A 26,175-nucleotide genomic window follows, 5' to 3' on the forward strand; every position below is an offset into this window, starting at 1 on the left:
CATAACGTATGTCCCTGTTTAGTGTTTTAAGGCAGGTTTAATCGCTTTTGTCATGTAGACAATGGTTTAACAGATAATGTAAAACACAAATATATAAAGTATAAACTAAAGTCTATAGCGTTCAGATGTGCTAAGAGTTATGAAAGAAATTTAAATACCAATGTAGACTTTTATTTTGAAACGCGCACGTCCGCTGGCAGCGAGCGGAAATTAAAGTGGCTGATTGCAACTTCATGCAGCGCAGACGTGATGTGTGGAAGGCAGTGAATCGTGGACAGTGTATAACAGAAACCCAGTATTCACAGTGGGTTTTTTAAGGTTTAATTGGCTGTATTACGAGATTCAAACCAGTCCTTCGCAATTAAAGACAATGTGTTTCTCTGACAGCAGCCGCTGGTGTTTTCGCGTCTACGGTTGCTAGCTAGCAGTTAATACGAGCTAACGTAACGTCGGGGTCAGAATTCAGGATCAGCAGTAGTCCTGTTTGACGGCGATTTTAGGGATTAGTGGAGTTCCAGACGTCTGTGCGTCCGGTACTGCTCGATTTACCAGAGGGACACAAAATAATTAGCTAAAGGCTAACGTTGTACAGCTAGCTTATATGGTTTATAGCATTCCTCAGTGCCACGGCGCCGTCGTGTCCACGTCTCGTCTGCCAGCTGAGCTAGGCCACGTCCCTGCGGGCGTATTTCACTTACTAACATTGGACGGATTGCAGTGAAGATGCCTAGTGAGCGGAAGGAGGAAGGAGAGCAAAGATCACTAGAAATGTGAAGGTCCTTTAGCGTTCATGACTGTCTGTTAAACGTCTGGACTTCCGAGCGCTTGCCGCATATACACGGCATGTCACGTAGACGGATGTGTTTCACACCGGGAGAATAGTCTTCACTGAGCTCGTTGGGTTGCAGTAACAACCTGAAATATCGTTAGACTTTGTTTGGGAAATGGTTGGGTTTGGCGCAAACCGACGGGGAGGTCGCCTCCCGTCCTTCATCTTCATCTTCTTGATGGTGATCATCGTCGTGCTGTCTTTCAACTACTGGACAGTGTCCAACAAGCACGGCCGCTTGCTGGATGAGCTGGCGGAGGTGCAGACGCAGGTGAAGCGCACGGACGCGGCGCGGAGCCGGCTGGAGAAGCGGAACTCGGAGCTGATGGTGCAGGTGGACACGCACAGGAAACAGATCGACCAGAAGGATGGGGACTACAGCGTCCTGGAGAGCAAGCTCCAGGCCAAGGATGCTCTCATTAAAAAGTGCACAGATGAAAAGGTACATTTCTCTTTTTGCCTTTGTCTTGGTTTGATCGAGTTAAGTGTCGTTTTTACTGAAATTTAACATTGCAGGTCACGCAAGGTATTAGAGCAGATAAAACATTTCCTGGGTACGGCACAGCATCTATACAGAACCAAGCTTATTCGTCTTTGACCGAGTGTCACTGTAATAATTATGTGTGTTTGGGGGCAAGACTGACTCACTCATTTTTTTAAATCTAGAGGTGGGTGTCATGTTCTCAGGAAAAGCAAACAGGAATGACAAGAAGGTTCTTCATTACACCAAATCGGGGGTGTATGGACAAGTATTACTTGTAATACAAGTAGGAAAGGACAATATTTAGCCTCAGTCATATCACCATGTCTAATTTCACCACCTTATCTCATTGTTGTGCTGTAATCTCAGCACTTTATATCAGAAAGTGCAAATATCTTATGTACTTAAGAGAGGTGAGGCAGGCTGTCTTGAGTATGAGCCACATAGTTTCATCTTTCTCGATTGCTTTCACCTGAATATTTCTCCACCAAGAATATCTTGCTAGAAATTAACAGCTGACAGCTTCCTGAATCAAAAGGGTGTTTATAGGCCTCTTAAACTGTGGTTTTGTAGGTGATTTTCAATTATTTTGTTATTTGAGATGTATTATGTGATGCAGGCTTTGGAGCATACACTGGTGATGTGGTGTGTGCTGTTGGTCCAACTTCAGAGGTGCTTGTGCTAGACAGAGCAGTGTTTCATTCATCTAGAAACAATTAATTTTGCTCGATTATTTTGGTTTGCACTGTTAATTGTTAGATTTCACTACATTGCCGCCAACTATCTTCCGGTGCATAACAGGGGAAATTACATTCACAAAAGAAAGCAAATTGAATTCAACTTTATGATGTTGTTTCTGTTGCTGATTTGCTCTTTCATTCTATCAGCACATTATTACACGTCTGTGGGGGCATTTATGTATTCACTGTGAAAGGCACATCAAAGCGCGCCACATGGACATTCCCACTTCTTGTCCTGCACAGTTACCCAGCCAGTATTTCACTGGCTTTTATGTCCCAGCACCTTCTGAACTTTTGTTCCGAGTCCAGCCGCCCTGGGTGTGTAATTTGCATCCAGTCTGGCTCGGTTTGATGTTTTTCAAAAGCAAAAGCTTAAAATTGTTTAGCTTATGTTTATCCAGTGTGGATTGTCGCTCTCTGGTTTGACCACAGACAGCAATAAAACAAATGCAGCATTCATGATTTTCAACTAATCGTTTTAACTTCATGCAACCTTATACAATAAAGCAACACATTTATTGCATAGTTACAACTAAATCTGCAGGATTATCAGGTTGGGTAAGGTTGTGGGTAACATTGCCTTGCTTTGCTCAACATTTATTGATGAGCTGTCCTTAGCCACAACACACAAAACTTTCTCCCAACGTTTGGAGTCAGGTTACTGGTAAAATGTAATTGACCTGCAACATAATACTTATATGATACTTATAAAGGGCTATACATGAACACACTGGCTGAACACATGAACACATTGTCTAAGCTCCCTTATTTCTTGACTAAATTCCAAGATCCGGCTCTGTGTTTCCTTATTCAGGATAAAGGTAGCCATTAAAGAGTGGTTGTTCTCCTCCTTTCTTCTGTCAACAGACCAACCTTGTTTCAACAGTCTGCCTCACATTGTGAGAAGTGTGTACCACAAAGAAAGTGACAGATAAGTCTGATAAGTGGCTTTCAAACAGTAGAGTCTATAGTTTTTAAGTTAGGTGCAAGAATGAATTATGGAGCCTTATACTTCTTCATTTAGTGTGACCATGTTGTTCTAAAGAGCCCGGCGGCACAGGGAGGCCATTACCCACTTATGAGCGTCTAACAAGCCTTAGTCTTAGAGCAGTTGACATTAATGCTGTATTTCCTGTCCAGTCTTATTGACCTCCTTCTGGCTCAGTCAGTCTGCCCAACTGTTTCAAGAGCTCGAATGCCTAACAATGACAAATTTTTGGTAGAAAGGCAGATAAAGTATATCCATAAAAATCAGTACAAATCCCGTAGCTCTGCAAATTAATATTTTCAATATGTTGCTTCTATTATTTTCAGAAAATATGGCTAAATATTAATGACAAAATGGTGGGTACATGCATCCTAGTGAGCCTCCAAGATCTTTTTGATGCTTTGGAAAACCTTGCTGCCACCTCAGTTGTATTTATAGAAGTATAACTTCAACTTAACTATAGCTGCTGTTTTTACATTTCATGCTTTGAAATCCATATTTGTAATCTAGTGGGACAGAAAAAATGTAGCTTTTGGGTGTCACTGTGATGTCCAAAGCCTCAAGTTTCCTTCCTTCCCCCTGCTTAACTTTCTTGTTTGGTATTTTACTGCTCTTCATGAGTTTTTGCATGCCATTTATTTTACTAGAACACAAAATAAAGCGCAGCCAGAAGCTTCAGGGTAATAGAGAGACTTTTAAGTTTCACATCATTAATGTTTATTGCGTAGCTGTATTGGATTTTATTATGGTTTACCTGGTGGCAAAGTGTAAATAAAAAAAGCCAAAACCAAAAAACTCATAAACTAGCAATAAATGAGCTTTCAGTTTGTGTGCTGGTGCTTTTTTCTTTTCTGTGAAATAAATCCTGAAACATTTTGTAGATTGAGATCACAGAACAGGCGTTGGATCAGTATCACATGACTCAGAGTACTGGAATAAAGAAAAGGGTTGTACTGACTGCAACCAGTTTTCACTATGAAGCATAACAGGATTAACCTGTTCCCCTCTTTTCATTCGTGCAGCTGTCTGATAATGCAGGAACCTAAACTGGTTTTATCTTTACCATAACTAATACATGTTTTTTTTTTCTTTCTTTTAATGTTGCAGATGAAGCTGCAGGATGATGTCACAGCCCAAATGACAGAAATTCAAAGGCTTAAAGGTAAGACTTCTATGGGCTCAAAATGTGGTCATAAATATTTTGTACTTGTAAAAAAGATTTGTATGTGTAAAAAAGATTTGTGTGTGCGTAAAAAAAGATTTGTATGTGCGTAAAAAAAGATTTGTATGTGCGTAAAAAAAGATTTGTGTGTGGACTTAGAAAAAAAAAAACCCTGCAAGTTACAAGTACGGATTTTTGACCCCATTTTTCTTCCCTTCATCTGATTGGTCAATGTCATGTCAATCACAAATGTAACAATCCAATCAGAGAACAGATGGGTTTGGCTGTCGAGGGGCGCTTTTTTTGAACTGCAGGTCTTTGAAGGGAATAAATGCCCTTTTACATGCCAACCCAGCGTTTTCCTTCATCACCACGAAGGAAAACAGTCTGTGGTCGTCCGAGTTTGGTGATTTTTGTGTCACAGGTCTACGTGTTTAATACAGGGACTTCCACAGCCTTTTCAACAGCGCTGCGGACCGCGGGGTGGGGGCGGGCAGTGTTTTGGAAATGACAGTCTTCATTACAAAGCTTTCTTCGTTATGAATTAGCATACATGTTTTTATTGAACATTTGAAGAACTAGCAAAAAAAACAAACTCTTGTAGAGGACATAAAGTCAGAGATAGAAAAGACAAGGAGCAGGTGCATCTAGTACAGGTAGAGCTGCTGCAAAAACCCACAGAGCCCAGCAGCCAGCGTAACAAATTCTGGATCCTTTGCTTTTAGTTAGCAGTTAGCATTAGCAGCGTATCCTGCATCCGATGTGAAAGGACTTTTATGCTGCGCACTGTGACTCACAGCAATGGTCCTGGGTCAGCCCTGACTTTGTGTTAAACTAATCCTAAAGTAATAATGTTATTTCTAACCACTGATATACCACAACTTTATCCTTTCAACAGCTACTGAAAGTTAGGGGACCTAGCTGCTATCGGATATTTATATAGCGATCCTCCAGCTTCAAACGGTATCACCCTTCAAGGACCTGCAGTTTAAAACAGCGCCCCTCCGACAGCCAAACCCATCTGTTCTCTGATTGGATTGTTACATTTGTGATTGACATGACATTGACCAATCAGATGAAGGGAAGAAAAATAGGGTCAAAAATCCGTACTTGTAACTTGCAGGGTTTTTTTTTTCTAAGTCCACACACAAATCTTTTTTACACACACACAAATCTTTTTTACACACACACAAATCTTTTTTACGCACATACAAATCTTTTTTACGCACACACAAATCTTTTTTACAAGTACAAAATATTTATGACCACATTTTGAGCCCATAGACTTCAGCCTGTGTTGGCCAACAGAGGGCACTCTGGCAATTCCTTTAACACAGAATATGTAACATACAAAGCAATTTCATATAGCAGTACAAGTCTTTCAATAAACTTCTTCAAAATGTTTGTTTTTGTGTGTCTGTTATTACAAACAGAGCAGCTAAGGGAGCTCAAGCAAGAGTTCATGAAGCAGGAAGAGCAGCTAAGAGAAGTGAAGAAAAATAACACTAACTTGGAAAGAAAACTGGAATATGAAAGGTATGTTAGTTCTTTACATGTGCCTGAGTCTTAGATATACCCATATTCGAGGAACTGTGAGCTCTCAGAGATTAAGGCTGCACAATTAGTCTATCACAATTTTGGTTTTCCACAATTAAATGAAGATAATTAAACGATATTGAAAATGCATGCTACACCAACAGAACGCACAGAAAAAAATCTAATCAGGCACTTCGTAAATCACTGCCTGATGATGTGCCCAGCATGTGCCAATCACAGCTTTCCCCTGCACCGCACAGCATGAAGTTTCCTCATTCTATTTGACCGTACTTATGTGGTACAGATAAGACCATCAGAGCAGAAATCAAAAGTGTGGCACAGCAGGAAGTGAAGTGGTTGCTCTTCGAAGCAGATTATTACCCACTGTTTGGAAGTACTTTGGATTTAGGGAAAGTGATGTTAACCAAGAACAAATTCAACAAGTGCTGTAAAATTGCGTCTGCATGGCAAAGCAGTGCGACTAACTTGTGCTGCAGTTTGAGGTGTGTTTTTTGTGTGTTTGCTTAATTGACGCATCAAGACCAAGCAAAACAGTGTAGTGTTTGCTAACATGAATCGTCAAATTCTCACATCCACAAAAGCGAGCTTGTACAGTGTGTCCGTCCAGCTCACAAGGATTCACTGAAATTACCTAGAGGCAACACTCCATTTGGCCAAACACAGTTATCCAGTAGACAAAGTGAGTTTAATTTAAAAAAAAAAAAAAAGGGATAATGGTCAACTTACTGGACAAAAGATATCTTATCCCTTTGTGCTATAATTTTTGCAAAAATGGCGCTGTCTGCAAGAAATCTCAGGAAATTATAGAGGGATTGTACAGCTTTCAAGTAACTGGCTACATGAATGGAGTGAAATGCTATATTTGCTATATTTTGCTTCTAGAAGTTACACATACAATAGTGGAATAAACACATTATTTGTCTGCAAAGGTTTATTATCAGGAGTGTAGGGCAGTGTAAAATAGAGAAAAGCAACTGTTGATTTGATTTTGTTTTATAGTTTCTTTATGTATAAAATTGAAAAAATTCCTTATTGTGCAGATGAAACTGAATGAATACATGTTAACTAGTTTACAGTGTGGACGCCAGATTGCACAACTGAAAGACGAGTATGAAGAAGCAAAAAAGACTCTGGAGGAAGAAACACTAAAGCTAAGACAGGTTAGTCTGATTAATCTTAACAAAAAGGATAAGAGCTATTCTTGTGTTTCTTTAGTAAATGATGAAAAGTTTTGTTTGCACATTGCATTTATTCACTACTTTTGGATCTTTAACACAGATGTATTTAAAATAGAAATGAATTGTCCTGTGTTTCTGTTCTCTAAGCTTTCCTGTTCATTAAACAGCTTTGTCTTTTCTGTAATCTGCTTTCCTTTTCAGAGTGCAGTGGATGGTCACAAGAATGTAGTGGGGGGTAGACATGCAGATACAGAGCCTGGTGTGGAGACGGCTGGAGAGCGCCATACAGTGGCCACTCACCGGCATGACAGACACTCCGATCTGAAAGGTAGAGTGATTAAGTTGAGCAACGCTGCTATCGTTTACTTTATGTTGCTTTCTACACGTTAAATGAAGATGTTGACTTTTAGGAGAAAATCATCAATAATAATTGCTCACATGGATCTTTTAATATTTTAATGTAAATAGTAGTTACCTCACGCTGTCTGGTTGTTAATCCTGTTAATATGCTAGCGCTTCACTCCCATTCCCTGTGCTGTGTTACAGAAGAGATGGGTAAGCCCGGCAGTGATGCTGGCATGCCTGGTATTGAAGACAGTGAGGTGGGAAAAATCGACGATGTGCAGTTTGGTAAGTAATGAATGTAAACTTTCAGAGATCAAGCTCAGCAAATTATTGATTTGAAAGAATTCTGTAGCTGTGTAATGACAAAAACATTTGGACTTTTTAATCGGCCAGTATAGGTATTGACAGACCATAATCAGCATTAGATTAGGCCTTAATATAAGTAAACATGTTAGTTAGATTTAAATTCACCTCATCACAGTTTCCATGAAGGAAGAAATTTGCTATACAGACTGAATCTGCTTTTCTTTTTTCTTTCTTTTTTTTTTTTACCTGCCTTTAAACTTGTTGACTCTGCTGTTTGGCCATTTTAACATGAGAGTCTAAAGGGAATGAGTCACTTCTGGAGTCAGCCTCAGGTGCCGCTTTGAGGAATTATGGTTCTTTTGTGGGCAGCATGGTGGTGTGATGGTTATAAACATTGCCTGATGGGTTTGAATCCATTAGCTGTCCGGAGCCTTTCTGTGTGAAGTTTGTATGTTCTCCCCTTGTCTGTGTGGATGTCCAGGTTACCCTTCCTTTTGCCCTATGGCAGCTGGGATGGGCTGCAGTGAAACTCCCAACTCTAAATTGGACAAGTGGAAGAAAATGGATGGATAGTTCTTTGGGTTTTCAACTTGGGTTTCATTTTTCAACCCCTCAAGGTTGCTTTTTAGTGAAATACAGTGAAACTGAATCCGTAACTAGAGAACAATAACTGACCCACATAGCTTACTTACCTGAATAGTGCATATAAAGTGAGGAAATCCTTCTCCCTTCTGTCACTGATTGTAACCCTACCCTTTTTTTTTTTTTTTTTTTTTAAAAAAACAAAACAAAATCCTTGTGGCAAGTAGGTCACTGACCTTTCTCACATTGTCTTTGGCCTACAGGCTTGAAGAAACCAGCCATTACCCAGAAACACGACGAAGCCCCGGATGTGGCCGTGGGAGCCGGTGCTGGACCTGGAGTCGGGGGAGCTGATGGTCCCGGAGGCCAGGGCATGTTGCTGGACCAGCCCGGACTCCAGCAGGACAGACTGGATGGCCGAGCCGTAGTGATTGCACCTCCAGGCATCAACAAACAGGGAGACAAATCAATAGTATTTGAAGAAGACAACAAAGTGGGTATCAAGGCAGATGAGCTGGGAGAACAGCAAAGGCAACTTCGAGGTGCAGTAACCACATCCATGTAACTGCTATTAATTTTAACAATGTTTATTTTGAGCCTTTAGGCATGGGATAATAATGTGACTACAGCTTATTATAGATTTTTAGCTTTTGGGTGGTTTGTCTTTTGCCACATCTAGACTGAAAGGGGAGAGAACTGTTATCCTGTTACATTATTTGTTTACAGTTCCTCCATTTGTAATGAGTTTTTCAAGTGATGTGTAACCTCTTTCAAAAGTTTGAGTGCTCCCTTAAAGAAGGCAAATATAGCTTTGAGAAAGCAGTACTGGGAACAACTGCGCCTGACGTTTGAAGTATTTGTTTTGTTTTTCTAATAATCAGTTCCCAGTGATGTCAGAGTTGAAGGTGAACACTTGAAGAGGATTCCTTTGCCCCCCAACCCTGCCCAGGTGCCCAATCCCATCCAGCCTCACCACGCCAAAGACCAAGTTCCAGCAGAACCAGTACACCACCGCCAAAGTGAGTTCCTCTAATAAACTCTGAAAAAGTGAACCCTGCTATTGGCAATGAGGGTAGTGATTATTTTCTTTTCTTTAACTCATTGATTGATTCCACTCAAGTACAATTATAGCATTTATGGTAAGTTAGTTCTGTTTATACTTTTCTGAATATCTAATAAGGCAGGGATTAAAATATAACTTACTGTGGTGTCATGTGTACAGTTTTTCCAGTTTCTAAGTCAGTGCATCCTCCTAAACATAACACATTTTCATGAAAGATGGGACTTCTAAGTATATAAGTCCTATCTGAACATGGTTAGGGCTGTCACAGAAGGGTCTCTTGCAGGGGGAGGGAGACAAATGACACACTTGGCTCCTCAATTTTCCTTTCCTGTTACCTCACTTCTGTTCTGCTCTACTGCGCTTTCTTCCTCCTTCTCTCTCTTTTTTAAAATGTTCAGTTCTTTTCTCTCTTTTACACTTCCATCTCGTCATCTGCAGCCCTGCTGCTTAAAAAACCCACTAAGTTTTCATTTTGTTTTTCTTCTGCTCTGATCCTTCTTCTAAATTTCAATTTAGTGTAGAAGTTAACACCCTTTAGGTGATTTGTTTTTGCTGTCATCTCTGTTTACATTATCAGCTTACAGACTGCACAGCTCATCCCAATTCCCATCCCGGTTCGAAATCTGTGAGGGTCTAGACAGGAACATAAGCAGTCTTATATGCTGGTGTGAAAGAAACTGCAGCAGTAAAAACTCATTTTCGAGTTAGTTTTCGAGTTAGTTTTCAGATCTCTCCAAAGAGGCCTCTTATTTGAAGCCACATTGGACCACACTACCGCCACCACATGCTGTGAATCTTGTGGTAGGCAAACTCTTAATTTATAATACTGCATCCAAGACCACGATTGGCTTTTTTTTTTTTTTTTCTCTTCAGAAGGCACCATGTATTTACCTCATCTTTCTCATCTTTTGTCATTCTCTTAATGCAACTACTTTTTCCTTCATGCATACATGATGCAGTATTTCCCCTCCCTATCTTCCTACAACTGCCTTCGCTTCCCTTCCGTCCTGATGAGGCCCTTCTCTGCCTCCTGCAGGCCGATTCTTTGATGAGAACGAGTCCCCAGTAGATCCGCAACACGGCTCTAAGCTGGCGGATTACAATGGGGATGATGGGAACGTGGGTGAGTATGAGGCTGACAAGCAGGCTGAGCTGGCCTACAATGAGGAAGAGGATGGTGATGGTGGGGAGGAAGACGTTCAAGGTGAGCCAGGCCGGGGGATTGGACTGTTTGTCCAGATGTTTATCCACCATTCCTCCTTGCTCCCTCCCTCCACCCCTGTCCTGCCAACCTGCTACATTAAGTAGCTCACAGCAACCCTGAGTTTGGTCTTTACGTCATCGTAAATACAGATATTTAAAAAAAAAAAAAGAAATGTGGCAAAAATACCTGAGGATCAAAGCAGAACTGCTTTGTGTGCAATTCAGGAGAATTGCATATTTTTACTCAGCCCTATAACAGTCTTAATACCCTCTTATCTTATGTAGAGGGAGAACTTGACCCAGGAACTTGCGGTTCTGTGAGAGTAATTGAGTGGTCATCTAGTGTTTTCTGTCCTGCCTATGTTTCGTTTTAGCTAAACCACCTGTCTGTGCCCACCAAACATCTGACCTACATCTAGCCCAGTAGATATATATATAGCTCACTGTGTTCCTGAATGTGTCTGTGTTCTCCTTGAAATATTGAAATGCATGTCCATGTTTTGTTTGTTTTATTGTTTGTTTTTCTCTCTCTTTGTTTTGATTGCCCTTTGGATTTTAAATGAAATTGCACTATTTCATACCGAAACTACAATAGTATTTTTAGGGAAATTGTGTTTTGTTTGAATCTATCAAAGGAAAAAAAATTTTTATTTCTGATCTGACAGTTCTGTGATTGGCTGTTTTTTCATTTGTCTTACATTTATCAGATACATATGCCATAACATGAAGTCTCTTATATATATACACTTGCTATTTAAAGTTACCAACAGGAAAGCTAATATCCTAGAATGATGTGGGTTGAGTTTCTTCTAAAATGAACAATCTGTTGATATATTTCTTGTACATAAATCAGTGTTGCTGAAGGGAATCAGAGAGGGCTCTGGATATTACACAATTCACAGAAGGTTGACATCAACATCCTTTAAAGCTTAAAGTCAGCACTACGATGTTACATTATGGTGTCATCCTCATATACCAGAGATTATTCAGAACACGTAGTAAATTTTGCATCTATTTAATTGTGCATTCTCTAATATTTGTGTTTCTCTCTTCTTCTTTTTTTCCCTCTAGATGATGACGATCGAGATATGCAGGGAGATCGGGCTGTGGATTATGGGAAAAAAAGACATCAAGCCAACGACATTCTTTGAATGGAAACTCATACAATCGTATCTCATAAAAAACACATTCAGACCCATCTCCACAAGTGAGATTTCTCTTGACAAAAAAACATCAGTATGTCTAAGAACTTTTATAGGTTGCAATCTCAATGTCATGGACTATTTTGAAGAACAGACATTGCAGCTAATGAAGTAATTCTAAATAATGTAACATACTATGGAAAAAAACACAAGGCATTTCCCCAAGCTGCTGTTAATTTGCTAATGGCTTTAAGTTATGACAGTAGAGATAATATACTGTACTTTGACTGTTGAGTATTTGATAACTGCACCGGCTCATGCCGGCCCTAATGACCCACATCTGAACTTCAAGGACAGACCATGTTTTGGTTTAGCTACTCTTCTTCTTCTCACTTTGCTGTTGCTTGGTACAAACTCTTCATCTGAGATGTTTATCAGAGACTAATTTGGCATTCTGCCTTTCTAACATAATCGTGGGACTCTTATATGGAAAACTTTTCTGTTTGTTTGTTTACAAGAGTGGGAATGCATTACAAATGCCAAGGACTCTACTCATGGCCTGTTGAATCCGTTTCTTACTTTGACAGACTAAAAAGTGCTTTTCTTTTTTCTTAAATGATGCCATTGCATGCATTTGAAACTTTTTATTAATCAAATTGAGCAAAATACTCATGCTTAAGCAATACTTAGAACAATGTTGGTGTCCTACAGTGTGATTAACCAAGCACATGTGGAGCTGACATACTGTACAAATGCTTCCATGAATGAGGTTTCTGTGAACATAAAATTAGTTCTGTTTGTGCAACCAGGAAAATTGATTTCTCATGGAAAGGCACATGAATGTAATTTTATTTTATTAAAGGTGATGCTTCATGTCATTTGTGACGGTACTTTAGAGTCAATGCAGATGCATAGGTTGTCATCCTTCTCAAAATAGTCGTGTTTTGCCTGGGTATCTGTAGTGCATCATATCCAGTGGGGTTTTGTGTTTATTTGTTTTATTTGTTTATTTTGGTTGTTGCTTTGTCGACGAGCAGTCCTTTACCTTTATGATCGCTGGCAGAAGAAACGGTTCGCGGCAGTGATCATTGCAGACTGGCTGGTGTTTTTGAGAGGTAAGGGGGTGTGTCTGTGTCCCATACGGGTATCTGCCTCGGAGAGACTGAGCAGAGGCGGGAAATGGCGCCTGGTAACACAACGGTGTGTCATTTTGAAGACAGTCCGTGAGTAGCTATAGAAGGAAAAACTCGGAACCGATCACAAAAACAAACCAGTGCCTCTGCTGTGATGGTTAATCAGCCTTGAGTCATCATCTCCAGCCACTGCGGATCACTGTAAAGTAAGTCGCTCACGCTAACCTACCCCGTTCATTTGACTTATTTACTCCTCATTTATGTAATAGTGGCTAACGACAAGATAGTTATTTTTCCCCTGTCCTGTGCACATCTATTTGCCAGAAGCTGGTTTTTAAGAAGGCTCGGTTAGTTAACCCAGCGGTGCTAAGCTAGGTTATATAGCTAAGGACGGCTAAACATGGCCTACCATGGACCTGGCTAATTCATGAACAACCTGATATCACGTTTAGTTACATTTTATCTACTCTGTGTTATTACTAAATTGACTACATTGTTACTAGTTCAACAGTAATATAGAATGTACCTACTCTTACCCAAATAAGGTAACAGATGTAACAATGCAGATTGTCGCCAGGTAAATCCTGCTAGCATCCTTTGAACCTAGCATCCAATTTGGCATTCCTCAGCTGAGTTCCGCCAGGGTGGCTCTTTACCACCGTGCTTTCCGTTTAATAGAATTCAAAGGGCGCTCAGTTAGACGTGTCCGTGTACCCCAGCAGACCGGTGCATCAGCTGCATTGTTGGTTAAATGTAGCGGTGATGGGATTAGCAGATAAAATAGCGCTACTGTTGGCTGTTTTGATTGACGATTCCGAGTTTCCGCTGACAAACATGAAGACAGTAACGCCGTTCGAGTGAACCCCTCCACCAAACTTTACGCCAGCTTGGATGACCTATGCTTTTTATTAAGTCGTCTTGTTCATTTTTAACGTCATTCCGCTGAAGGCACGATGTCGCACTGGCTTGCAGACGGTAAGTTAGCCTGTTTGGGGGGTTTGGTTCGTTGAATATGCTAACGTTACTTTTAGCGACCAGAGTGCCAGGTCGCATAAACAATGAAACGTTACTTTCAGGCTGACGCAAAGCCTGTCAGTATGATATCAAATTGCGTTAAAGCAGGATTGTGTAGTCAAGTTTGTTTGTTTTGGTTTGGTTTTATTACGATGAACGAAGCATAATTTGACCTCTTGTACTTGGTTCAGTTGATTAGCTTTAGCTGCTCATTTAGCTGGGTATGGTCGGTTCATAACTGATCAAACATTTTCAAACGCCTGTTTTCTTGTCGCTAAGTGAAGTGGAAATAGTGTGAAATACGTCTAAATGTTAGTGGTTTTTGCCGGTTATGTTGTATGATTCATCTGTTCGTTAAGCAACTTAGCCAACCCTAGCCTCGGGGTAAATTTTGCAGAGCGGACGGGTTGTGCGAAGGGCCTCACTCGTTTTTCCAGTGTGTTTTCAGGGCTAGCGGCTAGCTTGCTCATACAATCTCAGCTGCATGCATGTTCCTATTTCCCGCTCTCTTGCTGTGTGCATGATTCTCGGTCAGTGGCTGATTTCCTTGGTGAAGCAAACATTTAGTGCATGCTGTGCTTGAAAGGTAGACCTTTAGTAGCTTTGCTGTTGCCGTCTTGAGCTTTAGTGGGGTTTGATCGTACAGCAATTAAAACAAGCACTTAAATGATTCTTTATTTAGCAGCAACTCGAAAGTCCGGTATGCTGCGCACATTCCCGTGAAATGCACAAGAAAGAAAGGCATGACTACACAAAGTAATGGACATAACTGTGTTCCTTCATTTCTAGAAAAACCCCTATGCAAAGTGAACGCGTAAAGATGACATTTCTACTCATAACACTTTGTAATTAGGAGAACAGCGGTGTCAGAAGTTGTCGTTCTTTGCTAAACACATTACCATAACAAAAACAAGTAGTGACAGTCTGCAAAGATTAAAGGTAACCGCTGGGATATTGGAATCAATAATACTTGATACTGCAGGCTATAATGGCATATCGATCACTTAAACAAAAACCAGTGTGAGCTTCACCATTATTTTGAGTGTTTCCACTGTAATGTAGAGGAAACAAGAATACATTAAACCAGTGGGCAGAATAGTATCAAAAGTAAAGTTTTAGTTATTGTTTTCTAAGATTTAACAAGTAGTATGTGCTAACATAATTGATATTTTATATATTAAGGGCTGTGTAAGGAGTGCTGTGGTGGATTATCTACAATGTCAGTTATTTTGGAGCGTTTAAAAGTTTAAGAAAAATGAGTATAACAAAGAAACTCGTATGGTTTAAAAAAGCTAAATACAAGATTTGATAATGATATTTCAACCAAAAAAAAAAAAGCTAGCTGAATAAAGGTAGCAGGTAGACGCATTTTAATCCTAGACATTTTTTCTTGTATACTTTTGTGAAATCATAAAACTCACTGAGAAGGGAAACCTGAAATTGTTTAATAAAGAAGCTTTTATTTTGTGATCTTATTTTAGTACAGTGTAAGTGTTTGTGCCAAGATGATGGAAATACGGTGTTCTATAAAGTAAAACAGGATCTTTCAGGAGAATTAAAGTGCACAAGTAGACTAAAATAATCTTCTTTTTAACTCTCAAAAGCATACACATACAGTTTAAAATGTTCTAAAACTGGATTAAATTGGCAGGTTTATTACAAAATCTCTCCTCATGGCCTTATTTACATTTTTATTTTATTTTTTTCCCCAACAGCCCCCTCAAATGAGAAACTTTTTTTTAAACTATTTTCTTAAGGAAACCTATGTATAATAAATCATAGACTGCATCCTTCCCTTACGAGTACAGTTACAGTGAAGTAATGACACTGTCTTCACTTGCTAAGTTATTTGATACTTGGAGCAGCCGCAGCTTTCAGGCACACTGTCAGCATGCACGCTCCTGGTGATGTTTATTTTTTTAAGTTGTTTTTTTTTTTTTTTTTTCACTCCCCTGTATGTGGGATTGGGCAACAGCGTGCACACTTGTGGCATGTTCATGGATACGCCCCTGTGTAAATGTGAAGCAGATGTAGGGAAGTACATTTACAGTATGTGAGATGTGTACTGTATCCAATGAGAAGGTGTGTGTGTGTGGACTGCTGCTGGATATGTCTGGACACATTTTTAGTTGCGTAACCACAAAGGCCAGGCATGCTTGACAGTTTTTGTTCACTGTGAATTTAAGTTTTCTGCAAAGGTTGGCGAGGACAGTGCTAAATCACTCAACGAAATATCTGTAGTTCCCTCAGATTTTGTTTTGTTTATATTTACGTATAGTTATTCAGCTTATGTCTAACACGGGCTCGCCTTTAACATTAATCTTACAAGCACACTCGAGTGGGAGTGTTTGAGTATATGTACAGTAATATCCTGGGTAACTTTTTTTTTTTTCCATTAGTGGTACAAATGAAAGTAAAGCCAGCTGTTGTTGCCGGATCCACTGATGTAAGTGAAACGGGATCTTGAATGCATCCAGATGTTGGTAGAAAATTCACCAGTGTTACTCCTCTGCACACAGATGCAACCCGTTGACTCGCCCATTTTAAAAGTTAATGCATTCGAGACTGCTAGAACAACTTGTTTGTACTCATTACCAACTGAACGGTTGATTAAATCTGTTGTCTCTACTGTACAGCCATAATGATTTCCTCTGTCTCTTCCTGTATTTGCTCTTTTTTTTGTTTCCTTTTTCTGAAACAGCCTTACATGTGACTGCTAAAACAATGAGGCTGAGAATGCGTAAGGCGTCTCAGCAACCGAACCCCACTCTGGCAAGCCGCCCATCCCGAACCAAGCGGAGGCATTCAGAAGTAGAAGAGGACACTCCTACTACTGGGAGAGGATTGTTCTCCACCATCAAGAAGTTCATCAGAGGAAATGCTGTAAAGGTAACCTCTTCCAAGCTCGCATCACCCAGTCTGTGAGCAGTAAAAATAAAAATTTGTAGGCAGAGAAGTTATTCTCCTGCTGTCTTTTTTTTTTTTAGCTGTTAAAGAGATGAAATTTTTTTGGGCACGTATGTTAAACACTGCTTTAAAAACCAATGCGCTATCAATGTCTCTAAGTTTAACACAGTGTTTCTTGGTGGAGAGTGTCATGTTTCCCAGGAAATGTCTGGTGGAATGCAGCAGCTTGTCTGAGAACTCGGGCTCTGGTCTAATTTTAGCTTCTGGCTCACAGAGTTGGTGTGCAAGGACAGGAGGTGGTAACAAGTGGAAAAGTCAACTCTGCTTAGAGACGTTTGTCCTATGAAAAGACATATGGCCATTTTGATAATCACACTATACATTCTAGGTTTCTCCCTGCAGTTTCCTATGAAGTCCCAAAAGGTGTTTTCTTTTTGTTGTTTTGTTTTTGCCCTGTCTCTATAAATATGTTTTTAACTCCTTAGTGGGGGGGGGGGAAGCTTAATTTAGATTCTGACCTTTATGACAATACACTGTGTCATGCAGATATTTTTGTAGGTTCAGTGGAAGCATAATGAGTTTGCATTTGAGAGATATGGGGGGAAAACAAAAGCAATATCATTTAGCTTTTTCTTTGTTGTTCATGTGTCAGGGTTACTGTGCATGTAAACGGTGGATCCACATTCAGTAAAAGTTGGGCGTTTGAATCACCTTATGCTTCAGTGACATTATTAAATATGCTTAAATGGCACCACCAGATAACAAAAATGACAGACTGTAGCTGGTAATGGGTGCCAAAAATATCTCTACATAAAGAAAAAGGCTCTTCTGTGTTTGATGCCTGATTAGCCTGTTATACTCTTTGCATGTTATATGCCAAGTGCGAGAACTCGGTACTGATTATACCAGCACCGTCTGCGAATGCTTGCTGCAGTATTTAAAGCGGAGACCAGTGTTTTTGTTTATTTAGGGGTGTTTTTTTTTGGGGGGGGGGGGGGGGGTGGCATGATTGTGTTGCAATGTTGCAACATCCCCTTCTGTGTAATCTGTCAGTCGCTGAGCTTATGTAATGGTGCGTCCTTAAACTGGTGGTTAAAAACAAACAAACAAAACAACCAAAATTTGGAGATGCATGGCTGGCCAAATCTGCACCAGAACGTGACTTGCAGCAGCAGATGTGGCATCACTTTTGGCGTGCAGGGCAGTTTACAAGGGCGAGAATAACTGGTCTAATGGACCGGTTAGTCAGTCTATATAGTAGATGTGTCTGATGGTCTAATCTAGAACGGTCATTCTGAACCATCAACAAAAGATTTTTCCCTTCTCTCTCATGGTTGGGAAATGTTTAGAGGTCTCAACTGAACAGAGATAAATCTGTTTGCCTTTTATTTAATTACAGTTGCACTCATAACTTACACAACTCCTGTAATGATGTGTTGTCTTGTCAGGTTCAGGAGGAAACCCCAGCAAAGAAGACACGCCTCCACTGTGATGTGGACAACAACCTGATCACCTCTACACCCACAGACCCCAACACACCCAGGAGGAATATAAGCAGAGTTGGCAGGAGAGGATCCGTCAATGGACGTGAGTAACTCACATAAACAAGATTAGTTATTATTTAGTTCTGTTTTCTCTGCTAACACTGTTGAACGTGTCCCCTCTCCTCCTCTGCAGAGGCAACCAATCACGACAGGAGTAAAGAGAAGCCCAATGGTAGTCTGGAGGAGACGACAGCCGTTGAGGTGACCACCAGCCCTCCCAGAACGACCCTTCTCGGGACCATCTTCTCCCCCGTTTTCAACTTCTTCTCACCAGCTAAGAATGGTAAGTGGAGTCCAAAGTAGTCGGGGTTGTGCTTTCAATTGTAAACAGAAACCACGTTTTATCTTTTTATTACTAACTTTAAAGTCAAACAATCTAACATAAGCTGCTCTTTGACAATAATCAGCCCCTCTTCCAGTTGTTTTGGACTGCAAGTTAGGATGAAGATGCATTTCTTAGTTAGTTCAGAATGGCACCATCTTAAATTTTTCTTCTTTCCATTTTTTTTTTTTCCAGCCTCTTCCGGCTCGGACTCTCCAGACCAAGCATTAGAAGCTGAGGAGATAGTCAAGCAGCTGGACATTGAGCAAGCTGTGGAGACGCCCACCAGCACTGCTACATCCACGCAGGAACTGTGCGTCACCACCAACTACTACTCGAGCGTCTCACAGCTCCCACCTCTGCGACCGCCACACATCCTCGAGGCTTCTCCCACAACCGAAGAAGGAGAGCTGGATACGGATGCTGACCTCCCCCCTCTCACAGGTAGATACCACAGCTGAGAAAACATAGTAACAATGAAGATGGTGGCAACTGATTGCTCTTCTTGTGATGCTGATTTATGGTCTTGATTCTAATATTTTTAAAATACTGTTGTTGCGCTCCAAGCTCCAGGCACCAGTCCAGATATGGCACATGTGGACACCCTTCCAGCTACAGTACCACCAGAGGCATCCTACGAGGAAGACTGGGAAGTGTTTGACCCGTAAGTTTAAAGGCTTGCTACACTTCACTGAACCGTTTCCACAACAAAAACACTACAGTGATTATTTCAGCTTAATCAAGCATGTGGACAGGCAGACAAATTGGGGATAAAGGCTAATGTTTCTTTTTTTTATATTGTTGAAAGACCTTTGAACTAAGTAGAATCAAAGTGAAGAGACATGACACTCAGACCACCAACCTGACACCCTTATGTACAGAAGTACCTCACTTATATAGTCTTACTGTCCTATTTTTAGGAAAAAACACAATTAGGAGCATGGTCAGTCACACAAGGCTTTTAATTTTATTGTCTGCAGACTCCAATGGTAGTCATTAAAAATGCGATAAGTAAAACATTTTGGCTATTGAATCTAAGCAGACTCGAGTTTTAAGTTAAACCCTTTTTTTTAATGGTTTCCAACTTACTGTGAATGTTGTGGCATTTACTGATGAGTCTGTTTTGGTGTGTAGGTACTTCTTCATTAAGCACGTCCCTCCACTGACAGAGGAGCAGCTCACTCGTAAGCCAGCCCTTCCCCTGAAGACGCGCAGCACACCTGAGTTCTCTCTGGTCCTAGACCTGGTCAGCAACACTTTTTTCAAATTAATGAATCTCTCTGGAAATCTTTAAAGGCCTCCAAAGACTCAAGACATTTTTCTGTGTGTCGATTAGGATGAAACTCTGGTGCACTGCAGTTTAAATGAGCTGGAGGACGCAGCACTTACCTTCCCTGTCCTCTTTCAGGATGTCATTTATCAGGTATGTCTTGTTTTATTATTTTTTTTCCTTTCTTCACGTTGCCACTAGAGGGGGCCATATTCATGTCTCTAAAAAGCCTCAAAGGACAAATTTTTCTTATGGGATCATATTTTCATTCGAAATGATCACTGACCATTAAACTGTCCTGTGCAGGTGTATGTGCGCCTGAGGCCATTCTTTAGAGAGTTTCTGGAACGCATGTCTCAAATATATGAGGTAATTACAAGCTGGTTCTTTCTCTTAATTATTTCTAAATGCTTGAAGATGAGGATTTAAAGTTGAAGATTTTTGAACTCTTTGTTCTCTTTTCTAGATCATCCTCTTTACAGCCTCTAAAAAGGTGTATGCAGACAAACTGCTCAACATCTTGGATCCTAAAAAGCAGCTTGTGAGGTATGTTGAGCTTTATTAGCTGGTTATTGGTGCACAAGAAACTTTAAAGCAAATTTTATGCAGAGCGAATCAAGAGTAGAGCTCATAAAGCAGATGTTTAACTGTTTACTAATTTTGCTAACTTTGTCACCCCCCCTCCTTTCTTCGCCCACTGTGACTGCAGGCACAGGTTGTTTCGTGAGCATTGTGTCTGTGTCCAGGGAAACTACATCAAGGATCTCAACATTTTGGGAAGAGATCTCTCAAAGACCATCATTATTGACAATTCACCACAAGCCTTTGCATATCAGGTGAGACACCAACACCTGATATGCAGGTGTTGCCTGGTTATCAGCAAGCATCAGAGATTCTGACAATGAGTAGAATAATGAAAAAAATTTTTGGGATTTCATTCGTTTGTCCCTCTACTATGAATTGGATATTACTGGGATTTATTCCTGAATATTTAGCACAAAAATCCACTTGAACACAAGTGATAGTTGAACAAAATTTCAAATATGGCTCAACACTAAATGTCAATGTCTTTTTTTGGTACATCACTTGAAACGTGTCTAATACAGTGAAATTGACAGTTTGTATCAAAAAGGGCACATAATGTTCCTCCAACGCCCCTTTTTAGATCAGCTTTAATGCCAGAATTCAGGAACAGAAGCTATATAGATAGATAGTATAGATAGTAACTCCCCAAGCAGAGGATAGAAGGGTGAAGTGACATTACTAGATTAGACAGTGAACTGTTACAGCTACCACTTTTGACTACTCTGTTTTGGGATAAACACAGCTGATCATCCTGCAGCTAGTGGTATCCTTAGCATCTTCTTGTCAGCGCCAACCGTGTGCATGTCCTTCTTCACTACATCCATGAATCTTCTCTGTGGTTCCTCTTTTCCTCCTGTGTGTCAGCTCCATATTCAACATCTTTTATCCAGTATATCTGCTTTCCCCCTAATCATATATCCAAACCGTCTCAGGTTTGCTTCTCTCTTTGTCTCCAAACAGCTCGACCTGAGCTCTACTTGTTTCTAATCCTGCCTATTCTGGTCATTCAGATTGGTGCACATCTGTTATAGGGAGAAAGCACCACCCACCCCACTTAAGATCTTCAGCTACTTCAAACACAGCAGAACAGCAGATCTTTTCTTCTTTGGTCACAGTTTAATTAAATAGATTTTTTTTTCTTTGGTCTCTGCAGTTGTCCAATGGGATTCCCATAGAGAGCTGGTTCATGGACAAGAATGACAATGAGCTTTTGAAGCTGGTGCCCTTCCTTGAGAAGTTGGTTGAGATGGTAAGCTGTCCTGTCTTTCATTTACTCTTGTAGGATCAACTACATCAGCAATAAGAGTAACTTGACCATGTGAGTAAACTTAATCTAACCCCCCACCCCTTCGACTTGCAGAATGAGGATGTGCGGCCGCACGTTCGGGAACGGTTCCGGCTTCACGACCTTTTACCCCCCGATTGAAGCCAACCACAAACTCTCGAAATGGGGACAACATGAAAAGACTGAGAACAACACGTGCGTGTAAAAAGCCTCTCTTCGGATTACAAACTACAACATTGCCATTACTTTAAAAAAAAAAAAAAAAAAATTAGCCTTTTTTTTTTTTTTTGGTTTTGTTTTTAAATTCACCATTGCTTTAACAAGAAAAAAAAGAGAACTTCAAAAGAAAACCTTTTTAAAAGATCTGGGTGAGATTTTCTAAAAATCGTAAGCGCATAGATGAAATTACACACTATGGACAAGCCCAGGTCGTCGACACTTTTTAAGCGACTCTTCAGCTGTGGAGCCAGATATCAGCTCCACACTAAATTCTGAAGTCTTGGTGCTGGTTTAGTGGATATGAAAACACCACCTGGTAAAGAGGAACTCCACCTTGCCCGACCGCAGTCCAACCCTCTGGTGCTCACGCTGTCAGTACTGACGATACGACACTCTGTGGCTACAGACCATTTTTAACAGGAGTGACTGGCCTGTAAATCAATCTGTGCATGTGTGTATGTTTACTCCTAGCCACACACACTCACTGATTCGGTGTATGGGCAAGCCTAAAAACTGTAGCCTTGAAAGTCATATGCATTCCTCTGTAGCTTCGTCAACTTTCTGTTGTTGGTTGCAGTTTTTTTTGGTTTTTTTGGTTTTTTTTGCGCTTTCTGGTAAAACTGGTGTTTTGTTTTTTGTTTTTAAAGATGGGGTTTAAAAGAAAAATTTCATTTCTGTTTGTAAGATACGAGATTTTAAAAGGGTCATGTAAGTTTCATTGTTAACCATTTCCCCATATAGGAGAACCTGTAAATGACAGTCCGCTGCATAGTCAAATAAAATGGAATAAATCCAGGACTTTATAGCTTGTTCTCATTCTGAGGTTTAAATGAATGTGTTGGCTTCACACGTGGACACAACATGGCTCTTTGATTTAAATGTTAAGGATCTTTTGACCTGTAAATCTGACACATTGTAATGATTTAAGGGCATTCATTCTCAAAGTGATGTGTCACCGTTAACTCCTCGTTTTAATAGCAGTTCGTCATTCGTGTGTAATCAGTATTGTCTCCGGCTCCTGAGCAAGTATTCTCGCTAAAACCTCGATCGGTTTCTTTTAATTGTCACGTGTAACTTGATGGCTATATCAGTAGCATTATGACTAATGTAGCGCACCTCTGCCAGTGTGTCATAAAGTCTACCTGTGGCAGAAGTCAATGGCCAGACCGTGTACCAGCTATACCTGGCACCAGCAGCATACTGTTACTGTCAGCTTCACCGTCTGCCCCTCTGCCTGTTTCACATGTTTTTCGTAGTATTTTTAAGCGTTTGTTCTTTGTTTTTAGCCGTTAAAAGGATTGTTTAAGAATGGTAACTAAATGAATGTGTTTTTGGTTTGTTTTTTATTTGTTTGGTTTTTTTCCCCAGCATAATTTATTGATGATGAGACGCACAGTAGGGTGAAGTGTTGTCCGTGTTTTGGCCACTGTACAAGCCTAAACTTGGGAGGTCACGGAAACTCGGATGCCCGTCGCTAATACAAGCCTGTGACGGTGTGGCAACGTTTTCTTTAGATTTTGTTGGAATCTTAAGTGCATTTTATGTTACAGCGTGTGTGCGTGCGTGTGTGTTGCCTGTATAGTGCCATACAATACAAGTTCCTCCTCGTGGCTTTTCTCCCATGCTCCAACCCATAAAATACTTCACTGGAAAGAGACAATCAAACCTCCAAGCTTTGCTGATGCTGAAACATGGAGATATCCACCCTTTGACAATTTATTAATTTTCTTCTTCTTTTTCCTTGCCGATAGTGTGCAGTATATATATTGTGTACTGTGATGCCATTTGAGTTGTGCCCCCATGTGGAAATTGGCTAGGTTGAATCCTACTCTTCCCAAACAATCCCTGCTGCTCACGGTTGTTTTTTGTTTGTTTTTGCCTTTCTTGCCGCAAGTAAATTGCTCTCCAGAACTTAAAAATCAGCTTGTATTCAAGTTACATTGTTAAAAGCCACAACGGTGTTTGCTCAGACACAACGTAATGAGTACACATGTACACAGACTATGAATGTAACGTGTACGTGGGCTGAAGGCTCAAGTGTCTTTCTATGATTCCACGCTGTTTTCGGTCCTCATTCAGAGTCAAAAGTAATGTGCTTGGAATAGGGGACCGGTCTCGAGATCCCACCGTGGTAGCCCAGCTCCCCATCCACCCAATGATCTCTCACCATCCTGACCATCTTCTGTTATGCAAGCCTCACTCTGTGTGGTGCGATGCGCTCAATCTCGTCACTGGGCTGTGCGATTATGTAAAATCGTCAGTCATGGCTTTTATTCTGAAGGGTCAACAGGAGGCATTGGATACATTTCATCCAACTCATTTTTATGTGCATTACCAGTTTATTGTACACTGAGTGTTGTACAATACATGCAGCTTCATGTAAAAAAAAAAAAAAAAAAAAAAATCCTTAAAGTAAGGAAAAAAGCTTTTGTATTTTTGATTTCTAAAGGCATGTCATATCTACTTTTAAATGTATTAATGAAGATTTAACTTTACATCAGATGGAGTTTTGTGTTTTCTTTTTTTTGTTTCTTACAACTATCTGTATGTTTAGTTTAGCGCTATGTCACTGAACTGTTAAGCTTAGCATGTAAAGAGTACAGCTTGCTTTTGTGGGAAAGTCCTGAATTAAATTTAAATCATGGCACTTTTTCTGCCAAAAAGATCAGTCGTGTCGATGCCTTTTTTTTTTCTTATTGTTTTGGTTTAATTTTCAGTATACATTAAGCCATTTTACTTGCAAGAATTGCTATTTGTGCTGAAGATGTATTTAAAATGTTTTAGGAGATCTTTGTTATCTGTCAGGCTGTATGCTATTGTAAAGTGTATATACAGTTCATTTCTGAAACAAAGTTTTAAAACGGTTAAAAACATCTTGAATGCCCTTTTTTGTTTTATTTCCTCTACAGTTCAGATGATGCTGAAAGATGTTCTTTAAATTCTGGGAGGACAAAGGTAGAAGTCTGATATCGTCAATTCCACGGGAATGATGGCACAAAGTATTAGAGCCTACAAATGTTGGATTTAGTGCTTCGTACTATTTATCTCAACAGAGTTTGATCAGCATAATGTTCACTCAGTGTTTTGTGTTGCGTCTAATTCAATATTTTTGCTTAAAGCTCAAAGGCTGCACTTAAGTCAAAATCACACTTTTTTTTTTTTTAAATCCATCTTCAAATTACAAAAACTTGCTTTTGAATGGTACAAAGGTATTTATAACCTAAAGTTCATTAACATTTACAGCTTTGTGAAAAATTAATTGCTCCCTTCTGTACTTTCGCATTTGTCATGTTTCAGATCATCAATTGTTCTTTTATATTAGACAAAGATGACCTGAGTTAATATAAAATGTTTAAGGGAAAAAAAGCCATCCAAAGCTACCTAGTCCTATGTTTTTTAAAAAGTAATTGAACGGCCTGTTTAAGGTCATGCCAAAGCATCTCAATCAGATTTAACTCTGTACTTGGACTAGGCCAATCCAAGACCTTTTTGTTTTTCCAGAGCCATTTTGGGGTTGACCTGGTCGTATGTGTCAGATCATTATCTTGCTGCACACTCCAAGAACGCTTGAACTGAAAAACTGACTCTCATTCAGGGTTTTCTGGTAGAGAGCAGAATTCCTGATTCCATCAAGTCGTCCCCTTTCTGAAGCAGCCTAGACCATCACACTCCCACCACTGTCTGATTGTTGGTATAATATTTTTTATGAAATGCTGTTTTGATCCAGATATAAAAGGACTCAAACCTTCCAAAAAAAAGTTAAACTTTTGTCAGTTAACAGAATATTTTGCTACTTCCTTAAAGTCTTGTGGATAATCATCTCGTCTCCTGGTAAGTGTGAGACGAGCCTTTGCGTTCTTTTTGATCAGCAGTGGTTTTATCCTTGGAATTCTCCTATACATATATTTCTTATTGTTGAATTATGAACTTAGATTTTAACTTAGGCAAGTGAGGCCTGCAGTTCTTTAGAAGTTGTTCTGGTTCTTTTGTGACCTCCTGGATGAGCCTCTTGGATCAATTTTGGTCACCTGGCCCATCCTGGGAAAGTTCACCGCTGTTGAAGTTTTCCTTATTTGTGGATAACGGCACTCACTGTATTTGCTGGAGTCCCAAAGCCTTAGAAATGGCTTTCCAGGCTGATGGATGTCAGTCTTCTCAGCAGTTTCTTTAGATCATGGTGTGAAGTGTTCCTTTTTGAGATCATTTAGCCTTTTTCAATTTGACAGACATCTTCTAGTCAGCAAATGTTTCTGACCAAACAGGTGGTCTGCCTGTGGCTGGTAAAATTGAACTCAGATTACCCCCCCCCCCCCCCAAACC

General features: G+C 40.2%; 2 protein-coding genes across 6 annotated transcripts; both read left to right on the forward strand.

The window, feature by feature from the left end:
* The first annotated feature begins 203 nt into the window (after positions 1–203).
* On the forward strand, positions 204–12,454 carry golm2 (golgi membrane protein 2). 4 transcript variants are annotated; one of them, XM_086288644.1, is made up of 10 exons: positions 204–1,271; positions 4,146–4,200; positions 5,634–5,736; positions 6,827–6,917; positions 7,137–7,263; positions 7,482–7,565; positions 8,432–8,710; positions 9,050–9,187; positions 10,268–10,435; positions 11,506–12,454. In XM_086288644.1, the coding sequence occupies exons 1-10, from the start codon at positions 945–947 to the stop codon at positions 11,583–11,585; spliced, it is 1,452 nt and encodes a 483-aa protein (XP_086144770.1). In that variant the 5' UTR covers positions 204–944; the 3' UTR covers positions 11,586–12,454. The 4 variants fall into 4 exon arrangements, with proteins under 4 accessions (XP_086144770.1, XP_086144778.1, XP_086144785.1 ...); XM_086288652.1 differs by having other exon boundaries at positions 7,485–7,565; XM_086288659.1 differs by lacking the exon at positions 10,268–10,435.
* A 107-nt stretch (positions 12,455–12,561) lies between these two features.
* On the forward strand, positions 12,562–24,728 carry ctdspl2b (CTD (carboxy-terminal domain, RNA polymerase II, polypeptide A) small phosphatase like 2b). 2 transcript variants are annotated; one of them, XM_086288633.1, is made up of 13 exons: positions 12,562–12,915; positions 16,425–16,612; positions 18,079–18,217; positions 18,308–18,457; positions 18,692–18,940; positions 19,064–19,160; positions 19,631–19,742; positions 19,833–19,919; positions 20,073–20,135; positions 20,233–20,312; positions 20,476–20,602; positions 21,505–21,600; positions 21,712–24,520. In XM_086288633.1, the coding sequence occupies exons 2-13, from the start codon at positions 16,448–16,450 to the stop codon at positions 21,775–21,777; spliced, it is 1,431 nt and encodes a 476-aa protein (XP_086144759.1). In that variant the 5' UTR covers positions 12,562–12,915; positions 16,425–16,447; the 3' UTR covers positions 21,778–24,520. The 2 variants fall into 2 exon arrangements, with proteins under 2 accessions (XP_086144759.1, XP_086144753.1); XM_086288627.1 differs by lacking the exon at positions 12,562–12,915 and adding an exon at positions 13,005–13,684 and having other exon boundaries at positions 21,712–24,728.
* The last annotated feature ends 1,447 nt before the right edge of the window (positions 24,729–26,175 follow it).

This window comes from Aulonocara sp. 'chitande type north' Nkhata Bay, linkage group LG1, assembly GCF_057382095.1.
Source record: "Aulonocara sp. 'chitande type north' Nkhata Bay isolate Kocher_YH1m ecotype deep benthic linkage group LG1, A_spYH_male_GT1.1, whole genome shotgun sequence".
NCBI lineage: Eukaryota > Metazoa > Chordata > Actinopteri > Cichliformes > Cichlidae > Aulonocara > Aulonocara sp. 'chitande type north' Nkhata Bay.